Consider the following 20,090-nt stretch of genomic DNA (forward strand, 5'->3'; position numbering starts at 1 on the left):
TCTCCACTGTGGCCCATTGGACTCTAGTTACACCACTGCATGTTTCCCTCCTGGCCAACTGCCTTCTCTCCATCTAAATTTTCCATTCATACTCCCCACCCCTGTCTTTTTTCGATTTTTCTTTTCACTCTTCTCTCATTGTTCTGTTTCTGGCTGCTTCCTTCCCACTCTGGTCTCTCGTCTCGGAATTCCTCCTCCGAGCCTCTCTGCTTCGAATTCCTCTTCTGAGCCTCTCTTCTCAGGTGTTCTCAGCTTAAAAATAAATCTTCAGTACACTTTGTCCACAATTACATAGCTGCTGATGGGTTCATCCCAGTCACAATTTACTCTTGCACTATAGTTTTATAGATTACCGATACTCTCCTTTGAAATTTTGGCTATATCAATTATATTCATTCCATGATGGGACTGCGTCTAATCTTTGGCTGAAGTATGGCTGAGTGATGTTTAAAAAAAGAAAGGAAATGATATAGAAAGTACAAGAAAAAATGTTGTTTCTACTATACAAAGAATAACTTATTTGAAAAACAAAACAAAAAAACCCTTCATGTAACATTGGATCAATTCCTTGCGAATTAAGTGGGTCAATGCAGAATGCAGTGTAATTCCACTCTTTCATCTCATGTTTTCAAATTCTTTTAGTCATACACTAAAAAGCATAATAAAGCCTCAGCGAGACAGCTACCCCACCCGCTTCATTACATATGATTTGGAAGACACAAATTAAATCTAGATAATCATTTTTTGTCTTCTTGTTTTCCAATTCTGGCAGAGATTAATAAGCCCTTTTTTGTTTCGGTAAAGAAAATCCACGGACTCTCACAAAGAAAAGGTCACTGCGAAGCATCTGAATGTATTGAAAGTGAAGTTTCTTTTAATCAGATCCTTGGAGAGTAAAAGACCTTCTTAGCTGGAAGAGGGAAATAAAGTAATTCCCTGATGCTTAGCAGCTTGGCAGAGCTCCAAAACTCAACAAAGCGCCAACGAAAGAAAAATATATTCTTGCATACTAATATTTTTAATTAAATGCAATCAAATCAAACATGCTTAGAGGTATATCATCCTGACACATCTCTTGCGGGAAGGGAGGTAAGAGGAACATTTTTACTCTATCGAATAAAGCCATTTATGAATATTCAGCTAATATTTTAAATGTTTGACAGGTTTCTATTATAATGAGATTCAAAAAATAAAAACTAGTCAATCAAGTGAAAAAGATATAAAGAAATATCAGTAACCTGAACACATATCAAAATGATCACATTTCTAGGTATGCGAATTGTGGTTCTGCATAGAGTGCATGAAGATAGGGAGCAAATGTGTCATTCAAATTCTTTACATCTACATTCTATGCAGAAGTTCTCCAGTAGGACAGAGTAAAAACATCTTATGGTAAAATACATGTGCAGTTTAGCAACCAAATCTTGTAAAATGGGTACAATTGTAAAGTGATTGTAAAATCAAGGAACTTTTCAATTTACCTTATATTAAAAATCCTCTAAATTCACAAGACTAGCGGGATATTCAAGTCTAGTGTACTGCTCACTGCCATGGTTACAGGCCACCTCTGCAGTCTATAAGCAAGCGGCCGCAAACACTGCTCTGAAGTTAAACAGTTTCAGTCCAGCTGAGATTTCCAGTTCCGCCGGAACAAAGCCGCCTCTGCTTGCCTCATCTGTGAGGGCAAAGATTGGGCCAGCAGCACAACCATGCTGCCGTCCCAAATCGTCAATCTTTAGGAACATACCTCCCCTCCTCCACTTTCCCATGGCAGAAAGATGTTGGCGTGGTGGGCTCTTGGTGAACAATCATGGGAAAAACTCTTGGCTCATGCATGGACCTTTTGTAATGGAACAAGTAGTCCCTAGGTCCCATATTATAGATCTATGGCCAGTCTGCTTGCCACCACATAGCACGTCTATGCATCAAATAATCCTGCAGGGGCAAAACTTCTAGGAAAATAATAACACAAAAAAAGAAGAAGAGATGGAGCATTCCTGACAAAAAAGAAGAAGAGTTGGAGCATTCCCAACAAAATGAAGAAGAGATAGAGCACTCCCGACAAAAAGATGAGATGGAGCACTCAGGACAAAAAGAAGAAAAGGAGCACTCTCAACCAAAAAAAGAAGAGATGGAGCACTCCCGACAAAAAGAAGAGATGGAGCACTCCCGACAAAAAGAAGAGATGGAGCACTCCCGACAAAAAGAAGAGATGGAGCACTCCCAACAAAAAGAAGAAATGGAGCACTCCCAACAAAAAGAAGAAATGGAGCACTCCCGACAAAAAAAAAGAAGAGATGGAGTACACCAGACAAAAAGAAGAAGAGAAGGAGAACTCCTGACAAAAAGAAGAAGAGACGGAGAACTCCTGACAAAAAGAAGAAGAGAAGGAGAACTCCTGACAAAAAGAAGAAGAGATGGAGCACTCCCGACAAAAAAAAAAGGAGAGATGGAGCATTCAAGACTAGTGATGAGTGAGTGTACTCATTGCTCGGGTGATCTCGGAGTATTTGTTAGTATTCGGAGATTATGTTTTCATCGCGGCAGCTGAATGATTTACAGCTATTAGCCAGCTTGATTACATGTGGGGGTTCCCTAGCAACCAGGCAACCCCCACATGTACTTAGCCTGGCTAATAGCTGTAAATCATTCAGCTGAGGCGATGAAAACTTAATCTCCGAACACTAACAAATACTCGAAGGTCACCCGAGCATGCTCGGGAAAACCCGAGCAATGAGTATATTCGCTCATCACTATTCAGGACAAAAAGAAGAGATGGAGCACTCCTGACAAAAAAAAGAAGAGATGGAGCACTCCCGACAAAAAGAAGAGATGGAGCACTCCCGACAAAAAAAAGAAGAGATTGAGTACTCCCGACAAAAAAAAGAAGAGCTGGAGCACTCAGGAGAAAAGGAAGAAGAGATGGAGCACTCCTGACAAAAAAAAAAGATGATATGGAGCACTCTCGACAAAAAGAAGAAGAGATGGAGAACTCCCGGCAAAAAGAAGAAGAGATGGAGCACTCCCGACCAAAAAAAAGAAGAGCTGGAGCACTCCCGACAAACAAAAGATGATATGGAGCACTCCCAACAAAAAGAAGAGATGGAGCACTCCCGACAAAAAGAAGAGATGGAGCACTCCTGCCAAAAAGAAGAGATGGAGCACTCCTGCCAAAAAAGAAGAGATAGAGCACTCAGGAGAAAGAAGAGATTGAGCACTCCCAACAAAAAGAAGAAGAGATGGAGCACACCCGACCAAAAAAAGAAGAGCTGTAGCACTCAGGAGAAAAAGAAGAGATGGAGCACTCCCGACAAAAAGAAGAAGAGATGGAGCACTCCAGACAAAAAAAAGAAGAGATGGAGCATTCAGGAGAAAGAAGAAGAGATGGAGCAGTCCCGACAAAAAGAAGAAGAGATGGAGCACTCCCGACCAAAAAAAAGAAGAGCTGGAGCACTCCCGACAAACAAAAGATGATATGGAGCACTCCCAACAAAAAGAAGAGATGGAGCACTCCCGACAAAAAGAAGAGATGGAGCACTCCTGCCAAAAAGAAGAGATGGAGCACTCCTGCCAAAAAAGAAGAGATAGAGCACTCAGGAGAAAGAAGAGATTGAGCACTCCCAACAAAAAGAAGAAGAGATGGAGCACACCCGACCAAAAAAAGAAGAGCTGTAGCACTCAGGAGAAAAAGAAGAGATGGAGCACTCCCGACAAAAAGAAGAAGAGATGGAGCACTCCAGACAAAAAAAAGAAGAGATGGAGCATTCAGGAGAAAGAAGAAGAGATGGAGCAGTCCCGACAAAAAGAAGAAGAGATGGAGCACTCCCGACCAAAAAAAAGAAGAGCTGGAGCACTCCCGACAAACAAAAGATGATATGGAGCACTCCCAACAAAAAGAAGAGATGGAGCACTCCCGACAAAAAAAAAAAGAAGAGATGGAGAACTCCCCCAAAAAATCTGTATCCCCTAAACCTTCCTAAATACAAATGTGCAATGTACTGTAGTTGTATTAAAATACTTGCTTATTACTGATTTCCAGCATCTTTCCAGTTCAACTTCTGAGTTACATGAATTCAACTCCAAACAGCCATATCACACAAGGGTTTAGGATATGTTCACAGGTTGCGTTTTTGCGGTCTCTTGTGAATGCTGATAAGCTTTAGCACCCCCCAAAAAATCTGCCACTTCCTTAATGTTTTTGCATGAAAACCACAGCAAAAACTGATACCTATGTTTTTGCTGTGCTTTTGCTCTTACCCATTGTTTCCAGAGGGTGAAGAAATGCTGCAGATAAAAATGCTGCAAAAATGCAACATGTGAATATAGCCTTACTATAGACTGCAAGGCTCTTCTACATTGTAAGGGTATGTGCACACGTTGCGCTTTTTTCTGAGCAATTTTGTTACAAAACCTGAAGGATTTCCTAGCACCAGTAGAGTTAGTAAAATTTCTGAAGCGTCATGCAAATGTCACTTATTTTTTCTTTGTAGATTTGCAGCAGATTTAGATCTGCAGTATGTCAATTCCTTCACAGTTTTTCCTGCAGATTTCATCCATACTAATGTATGGGGAAAATCTCAACCAAAAATGTAAGTAAGAGATGCAACAAAAATGTTGCAAAAATGTGTGGATTTCACCCAGCTTTTTTCCTGCCAACGCATTAGGATTTGCAGCAAAATTTTCGTTCAAGATTAAATGATTTCTAAAAGGCCTAAAGTTAAAGATGACACATTTCCTTTGTAGTTTATGCTAAAAAAAAAAAAAAAAAAAATTCATCTTACATTTTAAAAATTGCAAAAAGGAAAAATGCACCAATGCAAAAGTTTGTGCACCCTGAAAGTATAGTATCTAGTAGCACCCCCTTTTGAAAGCATCACAGCTTGCAAATGCATTTTGCAGTCAGCCAAGAGTCTTTCAAATCTTGTTTAAGGGATTTTCAGCCAATTCTTCCAGTTATGTGAGACTTCTGGGTCTTCTTGCAGGCACTGCTCTTTTGAGATCTAGCTACAGATATTCAATGATGTTCAGCTCAATGAACTGTGAGGGCCATTGTAAAACCTTCACCTTGTGACTTTTGAGGTAGTCTATTGTGGATTTTGACACAATTTTGTTTAGGAGCATTAACCATTTGTAGAAGCCATCCTCTTTTTAATTTCAGCTTTTTACAGATGGTATTATGTTTGCATCAAGAATTTGGTAAAATTTAATTGAATCCATTCTTCCCTCTGCCTGTGAAATTTTCCCCGTTCCATTGGCCGCAACACAACCTCAAAGCATGATTGATCCACCCCCAATGCTTAATAGTTGGCGAGATGTTCTTTTCCTGAAATTCTGTGCTTTCTTTTTCTCCACACATACCTATGATCATTGAAGCCAAAGAGTTCTATCTTAACCTCATCAGTTCACAGGACTGGTTTCCAAAATGTATCAGGCTTGTTTCGATGTTCTTTCGCATACTTCTGATGCTGAGTTTTATGGTGAAAATGCAAGAGAGGTTTTTTTCTGAAGACTCTTCCATGAAGAGGCCATATTTGTGCAGGTGTCTCTGAACAATAGAACAATGTACCACAACTCAAGAGTCTGCTAAATCTTTCTGAAGGCCTTTTGCAGTCAGGTGGGCATTCTGATTTGCCTCTATAAGATTCCTACAAGCAGCTCTCCCTGAAATTTTGCTTGGTCTTCCAAATCTTATTTTGACCTCCGCTGTTCCTGTTAACTGCCATTTCTTAATTACATTTTGAACTGAGGAAAGGGCAACTTGAAAACGCTTTGCTATCTTCTTATAACCTTCTCCTGCTTTGTGGGGCTCCTCCATTTTCATTTTCAGAGTGCTAGGCAGCTGCTTAGAAGAATCCATGGCTGCTGTTTTTGGCACAAGGTTAGAGGAGGCTGGGTTGTAAAGCTGAGAAATTTGCATCACCTGGCCTCTCCTAACGATGATCGTGAACAAGCAATAACTAACAGGCTAATTAAGGTCTGAAACCTCGGTCAAAGTTACCTGAATACACAAATCTCCAAGGGTGCCCAAGCTTTTGGATCAGCCTATTTTCCTTTTTGTAATTTTTTAAATGTAAAAGATTATAATACAGGAAAGAAATATATCTGGGTACCGTGTTAGCCAGTAGATAGAAAAATATTTAGAATTGAGAGTCCTCAGTGGTTGATACCTTTAAATGGCTAACTGAAAAGATGGTAACAAATTGCAAGCTTTCCAGACTACACAGGTCTCTTCATCAGGCAAAGACTAAAACAAATTCTGAAGAATCACATATTTATGCACAACAGCATAGAAAAAAAAAAAAGAGGGGGGGGGTGTAGTCTCGAAAGCTAAAGTTGATAAAGGTATCAACCACTGAGGACTCTCAATTCTAAAGATTATAATATATATTTTTTTTGCATCAAAGACAAAGGAAATGCATCATCTTTAACGTTAGGCCTTTTAGAGATCATGTAATCATCAACCCTCTTAACTGTTCACCATAACAGTAATTTATTTACAGGGGTGCCCAAACTTTTACATGCCATTGTATAACATTTGGTGAAAAAAAAACATACATACAAACAATGTTTTAAATTTACTAAAGGAACCTCTGTTTAGGCAGAATAGCAGTAATCAACCAACATTATATGTGAAGGAGTCCAAATATGAAATCTCACCAGCCGGTCATATTAAAGTCTCTGTAAAGCATCATCTTGCCCAGTTCCTTACGTTGCACTCTTCTTGGAAATTCTAAATGTGTGAACTCATTTCCCAGTAGATGTGGCTGCAGGAAAGCCTAACAGATTGGAAAAGAGAAATAGAAGATTCCTTAGAAACTGTAAGCCATGTAATGTACATTCGAAAAGATTAGTACAACCATATCTGAGCCTTGTTCTGCATATTCACCCGAGCATGAATAGCTTACATAATCAATCTTATCTGTAATTTTAGCTCCTGGAAGTGATGGCAGGAAATCAGGACTTAGATGTGAATCTTGACATAAACCACTGAGATTAAGCAGCATTGCAAACCAAATCCTGGATTAATTCCCTGCATTCCTAATAGAGAAATGGGTCTGCTGAATTTATTTAGTGTACAGAAAAGATAAAACACAAAAAAAATGACAGCAAAGCTCTTTTTCTATAGCTTATTCATAAATTATGTAACCATATATCCCCCCATTATATTTATAGGATTTATTTTAGGGATCTCTTCATTTCTCTATAACAATTGCTTAAGGGACAAACCGTGTTGATGGTTAACCTTTAAAAAAAACAAACAATGATAATTTAACTTTGTATCCTCACTTTACCGAAGGGGCAGACAAACAAAAGCTTGACTTTTGTTAAAGGGAATGTGTAAGCAGAATTTCAACATCAAGTCTAGTGATATGTGCATGTAGCTCTAACAAATAAAAGTCTGGTGATACATTAATATGGCCAGTCTGTTCCTGAGAAATTGATATGTACAGTTGTTATCAAAACTTTACATACACCGGCTTAATTTTTGCTTTCTTGGCCTTTTTTCAGAGAATATGAATGATAACATCAAAACTTTCTCCACTCATGGTTAGTGGTTGGGTGAAGCCATTTATTTTCTCTTTTTAAATCATTATGTCAACCCAAAACATCCAAAAGACCCTGATCAAAAGTTTGCATACCCTGGTGATTTTGGCCTGATAACATGCACAGAAGTTAACACAAATATGTTTGAATGGCTACTAAAGGTAACATCCTCACCTGTGACCTGTTTGCTTGTAATCAGTGTGTGCATAAAAGCTGAGTAAGTTTCTGGGATCCAGACAGACTCTTGCATCTTTCATCCAGCCACTGTCATTTTTGGATTGAGAGTCATGGGGAAAGCAAAAGAGTTGTCAACGTATCAACGAGAAAAGGTAGTTGAACTGCATAAAACAGGAAAGGGATACAAAAAGATATCCAAGGAATTGATAATGCTAGGCAACAGCACTCAAACTGTGACTAACAAATGGAAAATCAGGGGCTCTATAAAAACAAAACCACGGTCAGGTAGACCAACATTAACGTCGTCCACAACTGCCAGGAAAATTGTTCAGGATGCAAAGAAAAACCCTCAAATAACATCAGCTGAAATACAGCACCCTCTAAAGACTAGCGGCGTGGCTGTTTCCAGAAGAACAATAAGATGGCACTTGAAGAAAAATGGTCTGCATGGTTGAGTCGCCAGAAGAAAGCCATTAGTGCGCAAATGACACAAAGTATCTCACCTACAATATGCAAAACAGCACAGAGACAACTTCTTGAACAAGATAATTTGGAGTGATGAGACCAAAATTGAACTTTTTGGCCACAACCCTAAACGTTACATTAGGAGAGAGGTCAACAAGGCCTATGATGAAAGGAACACCATTCGTACTGTAAAGCACAGAGGTGGATAGCTGATGTTTTGGTGATGTGTGAGCTACAAAGGATCAGGAAACTTGGTCAAAGTTGAAGGAAAGATGAATGCAGCACGTTATCAGCAAATAATGTAGGCAAATTTGCACTCATCAGCCTGGAAGCTGCGCATGGGGCATACTTGGACGTTCCAACATGACAACGATCCAAAACACAAGGCCAAGTCCACTTGTCATTGGCTACAGCAGAACAAAGTGAAGTTTCTGGAGTGGCCATCTCAGGCTCCTGACCTCAATATCATTGAGACAGTCTGGGGAGATCTCAAGTGTGCAGTTCATGCTAGACAGCCCAGGCATTTACAAGGACTGGAGGCTTTTTGCCAAGAGTGGGCAGCATTGCCACCTGAGAAAAATAAAGAACCTCATCCACAACTACCTCAAAGGACTTCAAGCTCTCATTGATGTTAGAGGGGGCAATACTATATTAAGAAATGGGGTATGTGAACTTTTGATCAGGGTCATTTGGATGTTTTGGGTTGTCATTATGATTTAAAAAGAGAAATCACAGTAGTTTGACAATAAATGGCTTCACCCAACCACTAACCATGAGCGGAGAAAAAGTTTTGATGTTATCATTCATATTGTCTGAAAAAAGGCCAAGAAAGCAAAAATTCTGCAGGGGTATGTAAACTTTTGACACAACTGCAATTGAGGCTGTAAATGTTCAGTCTCTGTCACTCCATCTGTATTCCGTATTCCCCACACAGGGCTGCCTCTGACAGCCTCTATGTTCTGTGATTTCAGGCAATGGAACTGTCAGTCAAGCAAGAGGAGGCTGCGATGGGGAGGAATAGAGCTGTAGTGACAGACTTCAGATCTACAGTACAACTACATCTTCAGCCTCATTTGCATATCAATATAAACGCTGATTTCTCAGTAATGGAGGAATGGACTGGCCATTTAAATAGCTATTGCCGGACATGTCTTTGAAAGTGCTATATGCACATATAAATAGTTTGGGAGGGGTGAAATCCTGCTGAAAGTTTCCCTTAAGTGCAGTTCCCATTGCTGGTGGCTTTTGTTCGAGGCTATATTCACACATCATTCACATAGCAGAACCTCAGTCAGGTAGGGGAAAATTAGCTCTTGCTATTTCTTTTATCAGTACAACAATCTTCTCAAGGGTGCCTGATGAGCCTTATTGTAAGTCAATTAAGGGTATTTCCAACAATGAAAGTTATCACTTATCCCTGGAATAGCTGATGACTTTCTGATATGTGGAATTCCAACTAGATGGAGGCCAGCACTCCATTCCTGAACGGTATTTTAGAGCCAGGCTCCCAGTCCAGGCCAGTAGCAGCATCTCGAAAAAAAGAGATGGCTATTTTTCATCAGATCTCGCCAGTAACAAGAAAGGTTTTATACAGTATTTTTTCGGATGGTGTAGTGACGCAACTGTACTATATGCAGTTCACCACAACATTGTTACTTTCAGCAGGACGTCTAGGTGGCGACACCTAACCATTAAACAATAAAGTGCTAGACAACTATATTGCTTTTCTGTTCTGATTGAAATACAGTTACAATATCCCTGTCAAACTAAACGATGAAAGAAAATGGAGAAAGAATGACAAATATGCTAAAATCTCAGTGGGCGGTACATTCCAATTTAAGGGTACTGTCACACAGTGCAATTTTGATCGCTACGACGGTACGATTCGTGACGTTCTAGCGATATCGTTACGATATCGCAGTGTCTGACACGCAGCAGCGATCAGGGACCCTGCTGAGAATCGTACGTCGTAGCAGATCGTTTGGAACTTTCTTTCGTCGCTTGATCACCCGCTGACATTGCTGGATCGTTGTGTGTGACAGCAATCCAGCGATGTGTTCGCTTGTAACCAGGGTAAACATCGGGTAACTAAGCGCAGGGCCGCGCTTAGTAACCCGATGTTTACCCTGGTTACCAGCGTAAACGTAAAAAAAACCGAACAGTACATACTCACATTCCGGTGTCTGTCCTCCGGCGTCTCAGCTTCTCTGCACTGTGAGCGCCTGCCGGCCGGAAAGCGAGCACAGCGGTGACGTCACCGCTCTGCTTTCCGGCCGCTGTGCTTACACAGTGCAGAGAAGCTGAGACGCCAGGGACAGACACCGGAATGTGAGTATGTACTGTTTGTTTTTTTTACGTTTACGCTGGTAACCAGGGTAAACATCGGGTTACTAAGCGCGGCCCTGCGCTTAGTAACCCGATGTTTACCCTGGTTACCTGGGGACTTCGGCATCGCTCCAGCGCCGTGATTGCAAAGTGTGACCGCAGTCTACGACCCTGGAGCGATAATCATACGACGTTACGACGTCACGGATCGTGCCGTCGTAGCGATCAAAATTGCACTGTGTGACAGTACCCTTACAGAAGGTATCTGAAATTGCAGGATCAGGATTTTCCACTAAAGCTCCTATATGCACTAGGGGGAAAAATCCCATTAGCAAGTATTGGTCATGTGATCCTTTAAATCAAAATGTGTACATGACAAAGGGGTGTACTCTGAAATGTGCATGCATGGTCTGTTAGGGAGGCATATTACAGCACAGTACAGTAAGAAGAATATATAGGATGGGAGATCCAAAGGGGTGCAAAGTGACCCTCTGTTAATGCATAACATTTCTTGGCATTGTAAAATCACATTTTGTACTTTGCCTCAGGTGGCAGGATGTATACTGAAGAGCTATTTAACTGTGCATTCAACACACATCTTTTCTAAAAAAAAAATAATGCACTACATAAGGTTTTCTGGCCGATTGGATTTAAAATGGTTTGGTTTCAATTATTCACAGATGCATCCTAAGAATCCATACAATGTTCCATCAAAGACTAGATATCATCAAAACATTAACTCTTGTCTGCCAAGACTTACAAGAATTTTTTCAAGGCATTAGATATCCCATGGAACACTGAAGATGGTCATCAAGAAGTGGCTTAAAATTGGCAACAGAATGACATGACTTAGAACTGGACACCCCTCAAAAATTGATAAACCATAAGAACAAAATTGGTCTGGGAGGATGCTTTATTTTGCTACTTTATAGCACAAATAAAGGAGCTGCCGTAATTTCTGGTAAGTACTGGTTTTGTACTGCATGTAACAACAACAATGCCCTTTATTTTTCTTATGTCTAGCCTGTGGGGTGGTAAGATGAAAGCCTTTTCTTACGAAGAAAAATATGCTAGCCTGGTTACAATTTGCCAAAGCCTACATCAAGTCTTCCAAAAGCAGGTGGGAAAACATTTTATGATCCGATGACCCAAGGTTGAACTTTATGGACATAATTTCAAAATGTAAGTTTGGTGCAAAGCCAACACTGCACATCACCAGAACAACACTATACTCTAAGTGAAGCATGGCGGAGACAGCATTATGCTTTGGCGCTGTTGTTTGGCAGCTGGAACTGGGGCTTTAGCCAAGGTGGGTGGAATTATGAACAATTGTAAATATCAGTCAATGTTAAAACAAATCCTTCAAGCATCTGTCAAAAAGGTTTGTTTTTCAGTCAAATTGTATAGAATATTGGTGACATGTGCTTGACAAAAACCTGTTATTTTAACAGGTGTGTGTAGACTTTCTATAGCCACTGTACGTTTCACGGTATTTACACTGCTAAACCAGAGCCCAACAAACAGGCTCTCTGTGCATGTGTCGTGACTGTGACACAGCCGCGACACATGCAGCTGCGGCGCCATTCAGCTGATCGGCCCACGCGATCCAGGAAGAAAGGTTTCCTCTACAGCATATTCGGCAAGCGCTATAGCTTGCCGAATAAGAGGGAACCCGAGCAAAATCGCTCATCTCTACTACCAAGCACATTTGGAGGCTATCATTGTTGGCATAGGTTGTGCAACCAAGCATTCAGGAATGGAGCCTTTAATCCAGTCTTTGTCTTATACTATGTTTCTTCTTTACTATTTCTATGTATACGTCAAATTTGTGGTTGAATGTATTTGGACATGCTACTAAAATAGTCCAATAGTAAAATAATGATACACAGTTAAAGGGAATCTATCACCCTGCGGGACGTATATGACCTATTAATATGGGCATACAGGTAATAGAAAGGTTACACTTATCCGCCTGCGCAGAAGATCCCTGAATGCACTGCTCACAGAAACGATGAGGTATGGATTTCTGAGGGAGCGCAGGGCGCAGTTGCAGGATTCCGAGGCTGTAACTGACGTTGATGGGAGGAGGTAAGTATTACAATGAGGACAGGAGGCAGGGATTTCTTCCAGGCACCGCACGCCCTGGAGCCTGGAGGAAATCATTAACATAAAGACAGAATATAATATTTCTCAGCAACAAAACCATTAATTTGAGGCATACAGGTAGTACTAGTGTAACATTTCTATTACCTGTATACCCATATTAATAGGTCATATACGTCCCAGGGGGTGAGATTCTCTTAAAACACATCCAGTTAATTCTGGAGATATCGTCTTTCTGTAAAAAAAGAACAATCAAGGGTGACAACAATGCTGACCACAGCTGTATCTAAGGGTACTGTCACACAGTGGCACTTTGATCGCTACGACGGTACGATCCGTGACGTTCCAGCGATATCCATACGATATCGCTGTGTCTGACACGCAGCAGCGATCAGGGACCCTGCTGAGAATCGTACGTCGTAGCAGATCGTTTGGAACTTTCTTTCGTCGCTGGATCTCCCGCTGTCATCGTTGGATCGGTGTGTGTGACACCGATCCAACGATGCGTTCACTTGTAACCAGGGTAAACATCGGGTTACTAAGCGCAGGGCCGCGCTTAGTAACCCGATGTTTACCCTGGTTACCATCGTAAAAGTTAAAAAAAACAAACCGTACATACTCACATTCCGGTGTCCGTCAGGTCCCTTGCCGTCTGCTTCCCGCTCTGACTGACTGCCGGCCGGAAAGTAAGAGCAGATCACAGCGGTGACGTCACCGCTGTGATCTGCTTTCACTTTACGGCGGCACTCAGTCAGAGCGGGAAGCAGACTGCAAGGGACCTGACGGACACCGGAATGTGAGTATGTACGGTTTTTTTTTTTTTACTTTTACGATGGTAACCAGGGTAAACATCGGGTTACTAAGCGCGGCCCTGCGCTTAGTAACCCGATGTTTACCCTGGTTACCCGGGGCCTTCGGCATCGTTGGTCGCTGGAGAGCGGTCTGTGTGACAGCTCTCCAGCGACCACACAACGACTTTCCAACGATCACGGCCAGGTCGTATCGCTGGTCGTGATCGTTGGAAAGTTGCAGAGTGTGACAGTACCCTTAGATGAAGCAATTTTCATTAAAGAAATACAAAGAAATCCATTTTCTAAGGCCAAGATCTGCAATACTTACAGAATTGTTGAAAAAATGAAAATAAAGACAAAGCTGCTATCATTAAAGTGATTGTCAGCACAGAATGACTGTTCAAAGTACGGGCGCACAGTGCTTCACGGTGGGGCCAGGCATTTAAATACACCTTCCCACCTGCTTGTTTTCCATCCATCTCCATCCCCTTCTTCTTTGATTGACAACTTTGGCTTTACAGGGCCAGAGAAGGGAGGAGATAGATGGAAACAAGTAGGTGGGAAGGTGCATATAAATGATTGGCTCTGCCATGAGGCACCAAGTGCCTGTACTTTGTCAGCACAGATTGACTGTTCAAACAGAGTCCTTTTAATTTCATCCACTTTGGTTAACTCTTGATTGATGCACATTTCAGGATTCAACAAGAGAATAATCCAAAATATATCTCGGAGGATGAGCTCTTTGGACACGGACATTTTGTTCTGACAGTGTCCCTTTAAGGATTACATTCCTATAACATGGATAGAATCCATTGGTTATGGATCCACAAAACCACAGAAAAGAAAGGAAGATAATAGCAGGGTGCCACTAGTGATCACAATCAAGCTCCAAATGGATGCTGATCGCCATCAAAAATGTCACCAAGACAGTGGTCCAAAAAAGAAAATTCCCTTCAAAAGGACTCAATCTAACACCCTGGATTTATGAACCACTATGCGAGCCTGGCTGCACACTCCACATCACACTGATGCACTGCTTAGCCGGCTGTCAGTCAGTGCCGGGGTGTGGTTACAGTCGCCGCTCATTATGAACTGAGTGACTGAAGCCAGGCTGTCCTCACCTCTATTACTGAAACCTGGCGACTGTCAGGAGGAACAAAGTTCATTTTCTCCTGGTAGCCAAAACTTCAGTACTGTGGCCAGGCAGCTTTAGGATGCCATGAAGCTGCAGATTAACCCAATATCTGCAGATTAAGAGCATTTGGGAACATGACAGTTTCCCTTTAAGTGAGTTTCAGACCCACAATTGTTCAGATAGATGGTCCATAGCTGCTTGTCAAACATGTTCTCTTTAAATGCAGTTAACGGCTTACCTTTGACCCACTGTGAGGCACTTATTCTGGAGACACACATCTTGGAGGACAACATTTATATCTTATTTATTGATGTGTTTCATTCGCTACTATAGCATCAGTAGTCTTGCTCCTCCACACTAACTAATGTCAAACTTTTTATGGAGTCTTCTTACTGTGGAAATTTGCCAGATGCTACACTAAATAGGCTACTTCATTTGAAACTTATCAGAAAATCTTTCAATACAATGAAATGTCTCTAAAGAAACAAATTCAAAAATCACATTCTAGTTATTTGAGAGAACACTATGTAGTCAGAGCTCAGTTTATTTTATTATTTTAAAATATTCACCTACTAGATCACCAAAACATCATCAGCATCTTAGGCTACCTTTACCCTTATATTCTTCTCTGTCACATTCTGTTGCCCCCCTCCCGCAAACTATTTATATGCCCATGTAGCGCTTTCAAACACAAGTCATTAATTTACATTTACAGTCCATTCCTTTAAGAAATCAGCATTTTAATTGATATGCAAATGTGGCTGTAGATCTGAAGCTACTGTCACTCCAGCTCTTTTCACCCTCTAGGCCTGCTTCCTCTAACTGAAATCCTCTATCCTGTGTGACTTCAGACAAAGGAGTTGTCAACCACAAAAAGAGAATACAGTATAAGGTGCCAATAAAAATAATATTTATTTAAATATAATTAAAACCATAGTAACATCCAAGGTGACTGCATTCTAAGCAGGGAAGACCAATACACAGAATGTAATCCCACATGTGTTGGCAGAGTATAATATAATTAAAGCCACTAAGAAGTAACACAAACAAATTGCGGGATATACGGTTCCCCTAAAAAAAATTGGCTATAATAGAATAGTGATTAGCAGCACTTACATCAATAAGGAGTCTGTGTTTGGCGTCCCCTACTGCCCCAACGCACGTATCACTTTCTTCATCAGCAGGCGTTGTCAGTCAAGCAGGATGAGACGCTGATCATAAAAAAAGAGCTGGAGTGATAGAGGCTTCAGATCTAATTTTTACTCAAGAAAATAATAAATAATTTATTAAATACTATTTTTAAAAAACCACCAACCTGTGGCTTGTCCCAAAAATCAAACAAAACACACTGTGAAAAAACTAGTGATGGGGAAATAGGAAACCCTATCTGCTGTCTGTTATTGAGCACTACCTGTCAGCGGGGGTTGGCACCCTATGGGATATCGTTATGGCGCCCCCGCTCCGCGTCGGCTTGCCCTATATTCCCTATTAGGCCCTATGCAGCCGTTGGACCCCTCTACCCACACAGTTGTAATGAAGGGCCCCTGCGGACTAGTACAAAGACCACACTAACGTCTAGGGAGACCTAACCCCCACACCGTGATTAAAAACAAGAATGGAGCACATGTGGACAAAGGCATATGGCAATTAATTATTTGAGGAGAGAAATTTCAATTCACTCGTGGTTATTTGCCCAAATTGTCATGGCTTTCTGAAGATTATCACGGACCATAAATAGTTGCCACCATCTGTTTGATACAATACAGCCCAGTTTCTATCCCTTCACATGGGCACACGTGGCTTTCTAGCGGTGTAGATGAACCATCTGTCTTTTGAAAAATTCACAGATAATGGCAAGTTTCCAAAATGTTAACAGATATCACGCTTATATAATGGCTATACCACACTTGGTGTTAGGAAGGGCTCCATGCATAAAGATGAATTGATAGCCTCTAGCTCTATGATCTATCCCCACTGGGATGTCTGTCAAAGAAACACCATCGAGTGTGCCATACAAAGCATTAGCATATGATCCACCTTATGCCCTTGAAGGCCAAAAGAGCCTCACCAAATAGTTAAAAAATAGAAAAATAGTCCATTTAAGAAAGCCACCACATTAGATACTCATCGTGGGATTCATATGCCATCCGCCTTATCCCTGTGTCGCCTCAACGCGTTTCGCCCCACTGGCTCATCAGGAGGCTGGATATCGTGCCATGTGTCTCGATAGATGATAAAGCTAACGAACGCTGGTATCATTACCTCATTTTAAATCCGACCGCCAGTCTGCCCTGCACGTGTGCTTCCTGTTTGGAGACCGGAAATGACATCACGCTTTGGTCTCCCTCGCAGAGGCAGGAATACTCAATTGCGCCTGCTCAGGTTTGGAACGCTGCATTAGTCTCTGCGTTTCACCGTGATTAGGCTACCTGCTCAGGACCCGGATGTGACGTCGCGCATAAGGACCAACTTCCTGATACGGGAAAGTTTATCTGCGCTTGCTCACAAGGTGGAACGCTCGTTTCTGCGTTCCATCAGGCACATCGCGGATCCCATCAATCTATATTACAGCCAAAAGTGAAATGAGGATTTCTATCATACAGATGATGAACATACTGATCTATGCATGCCCCTCACTCGTGGGGGCTAGTGAAGGTAGAGAGCAAGGTCAGATACCTAAATATATCTTAGATATCCCCATAAATCAACACAAAAGAACATATAGAATTACTATTATTCCTTATTATTGTCTTTTCTGCACACATTTTTTGAGTAACAGGGTACTACAAGAAACAGGTGAATGACTGTTGTTCATTTATTCCCTTGGGGGACATAGTATCCATTCTAAAAGTCCATTCACATTCCCTCTGTAGGATCACTCTATCCCAGTCTCCTCCCCTAGGACTGGGCTTCACTACTTCAATTACAGCAAATTTAATATTCAGCGGATCAAGGCCATGTTGTAGTCTCATGTGCCGTGCCAGAGATGTATCTCTTCCATTTTTAATATCCCCTATATGTTCCCCCACCCTCCTACGGAACTCCCTCTTGGTTTTTCCAATATAATCTTTGGGGCAGGGGCATGTGGCCATATACACGACTCCCACAGATTTACAGTTTGAGAAATCACGTTGATAAAAAATCTTATGCGTTGAGGCACTGACAAATGATTTACTCGGTTTCATCCACCTGCACAGCTGGCAACCCCCACAGCGATAAAAGCCACATGGTTTTCTCCCCAACCAAGATGCCTCAGTAGTTGGTTTCATGTAGTGGCTATGAACTAAACTGTCCTTCAGGGATTTGCCTTTTCTGTAAGTGATGTCAGGGTGTGAATTTAACACACCTCTGAGATCCGGGTCCATCATTAATATATCCCAATGTTTATTAATAGCCTCTCTAACCCTTTGGTGTTGATGGTCATATGTGCCTATGATTCTAATGGTCTCTTCCTTATCGACTGGGATTTCCTGTTTATGCAGGAGCCGCTGTCTATCCATGTTAGCCGCGGTCTGGTATGCCCTATTTAGGACATGTGTTGGATAGTTCTTTTCTCTAAATCTAAACATCATATCACCAGCCTGGCTATGGAAGGTACCCGTATCAGAGCAGTTTCGTCTCAGCCTTAAGAACTGGCCCTTCGGTATTCCCCTTTTCAAGGGGGCGGGATGATGGCTATTCCAGTTCAGAAGGCTATTGGTGCTTGTCGGTTTTCGATAGATGTTTGTCATGAGTCTACCATCTGCTGCTTTTATGATTTTCACATCCAGGAAAGCTAATTCTTTCCCCTGAATTTCCGATGTGAACTTCAGATTTATAGTGTTGATATTGAGCTCAATGATGAAATTCAAAAATTGCTCCTTGGTACCCGTCCAGATTATAAAGACGTCATCTATAAACCTGAGCCAGATGGCTATGAATTCATGCCACCACCTTGTATCCTCGCTAAACACTACTGTTTCCTCCCACCAGCCCAGGAACAAATTTGCATACGATGGGGCACAGGGACACCCCATCGCAGTGCCCCTGAGCTGGTGGTAGTGTTTCCCATCGAATTTAAATGTGTTGTGTGTTAGCACAAATTTAAGTAGCGAGGTAACTAAATCATTATGATCCCTGCATGTCACCGACCTTTGTTTGAGATAGTGTTGGACTCCTCTTATTCCTACATCATGTGGTATACTACTGTATAACGCTTCAACGTCAATTGACGCTAGCCAAGATTCTTTCTCAATCTGTAACCCTTCAATTTTCTTCAGCAGATCCGTTGTGTCCCTCAAATATGAGGGGATAGACACAACGAAGGGCCTAAGAATTTCCTCCAGGTATAGGCCACAGTTCTGTGTTAAAGAGTCCACCCCAGAAACGATGGGGCGTCCCTTTAAAGGGTTAAGACCCTTATGCAGTTTAGGTAGCGTATAGAAAGTGGCCTGCAAAGGAAATTTAGGAAGTAGAAAATCATATTCCGACCTGGAAAGCAGATGTCTTTCTAAAGCCCCATCAACAATTTGTCTGAGGTCATTTGTATATGCCGCCAGAGGGTCTGATTTGAGGATCTCGTATGTGCTATTGTCCCGCAGGATATTATAGCACATGCCGCAGTATATCTGATGGTCCATAATAACCAAATTACCCCCCTTATCAGATGCCTTTATTACCAACTGTTCGTTCTTTTTTAGGGTCTCCAGTGCTTCTCTTTCTCCTAAGGTAAGGTTATGCTCTATCTCGGGGTCGTGACTTTTTATTCTTCTGAGGTCCCTCTCCACTAGCTGTAGAAATATGTCAATATTTGTATTATCTCCCATTGGTGGCATCTTGACACTCTTATTTTTCAACCTTGTGAAGGGTCCTTTTCCCATATCCACCCTCTGTTCATTTTCCCTGAGTAACCCTACCAGAGCCTGAAAGCTCTCTAAATCTTCCTCCTGGAGACCTTGTTGAATACACTCCTCCTTGTTGTTGTGGAGGAAGAACTTTTTCCACTTTAATTTCCTGCAGAATAGGTTAAGGTCTTTAACCCATTCAAAGCAGTTATATATGTTGGTTGGCACAAAATTGAAGAAAGGCCTCAATTCCTCCAGGAGGAAGATTTAGAGAGCTTTCAGGCTCTGGTAGGGTTACTCAGGGAAAATGAACAGAGGGTGGATATGGGAAAAGGACCCTTCACAAGGTTGAAAAATAAGAGTGTCAAGATGCCACCAATGGGAGATAATACAAATATTGACATATTTCTACAGCTAGTGGAGAGGGACCTCAGAAGAATAAAAAGTCACGACCCCGAGATAGAGCATAACCTTACCTTAGGAGAAAGAGAAGCACTGGAGACCCTAAAAAAGAACGAACAGTTGGTAATAAAGGCATCTGATAAGGGGGGTAATTTGGTTATTATGGACCATCAGATATACTGCGGCATGTGCTATAATATCCTGCGGGACAATAGCACATACGAGATCCTCAAATCAGACCCTCTGGCGGCATATACAAATGACCTCAGACAAATTGTTGATGGGGCTTTAGAAAGACATCTGCTTTCCAGGTCGGAATATGAT

The 20,090-nt window shown here is 41.6% G+C and overlaps 1 protein-coding gene across 1 annotated transcript in view; it reads right to left on the reverse strand.

Moving 5' to 3' along the window:
- The window catches only part of PPM1H (protein phosphatase, Mg2+/Mn2+ dependent 1H), a 192,737-nt gene that overhangs the window by 57,900 nt on the left and 114,747 nt on the right, over positions 1 to 20,090 (reverse strand). Inside the window, exon 6 of the mRNA XM_077265502.1 lies at positions 6,658 to 6,776. Within this exon, the coding sequence (XP_077121617.1) occupies positions 6,658 to 6,776 (119 nt within the window). The remainder of the gene's footprint in view (positions 1 to 6,657; positions 6,777 to 20,090) is intronic.

This window comes from Ranitomeya variabilis, chromosome 5 (assembly GCF_051348905.1).
Source record: "Ranitomeya variabilis isolate aRanVar5 chromosome 5, aRanVar5.hap1, whole genome shotgun sequence".
Classification (NCBI taxonomy): Eukaryota; Metazoa; Chordata; class Amphibia; order Anura; family Dendrobatidae; genus Ranitomeya; species Ranitomeya variabilis.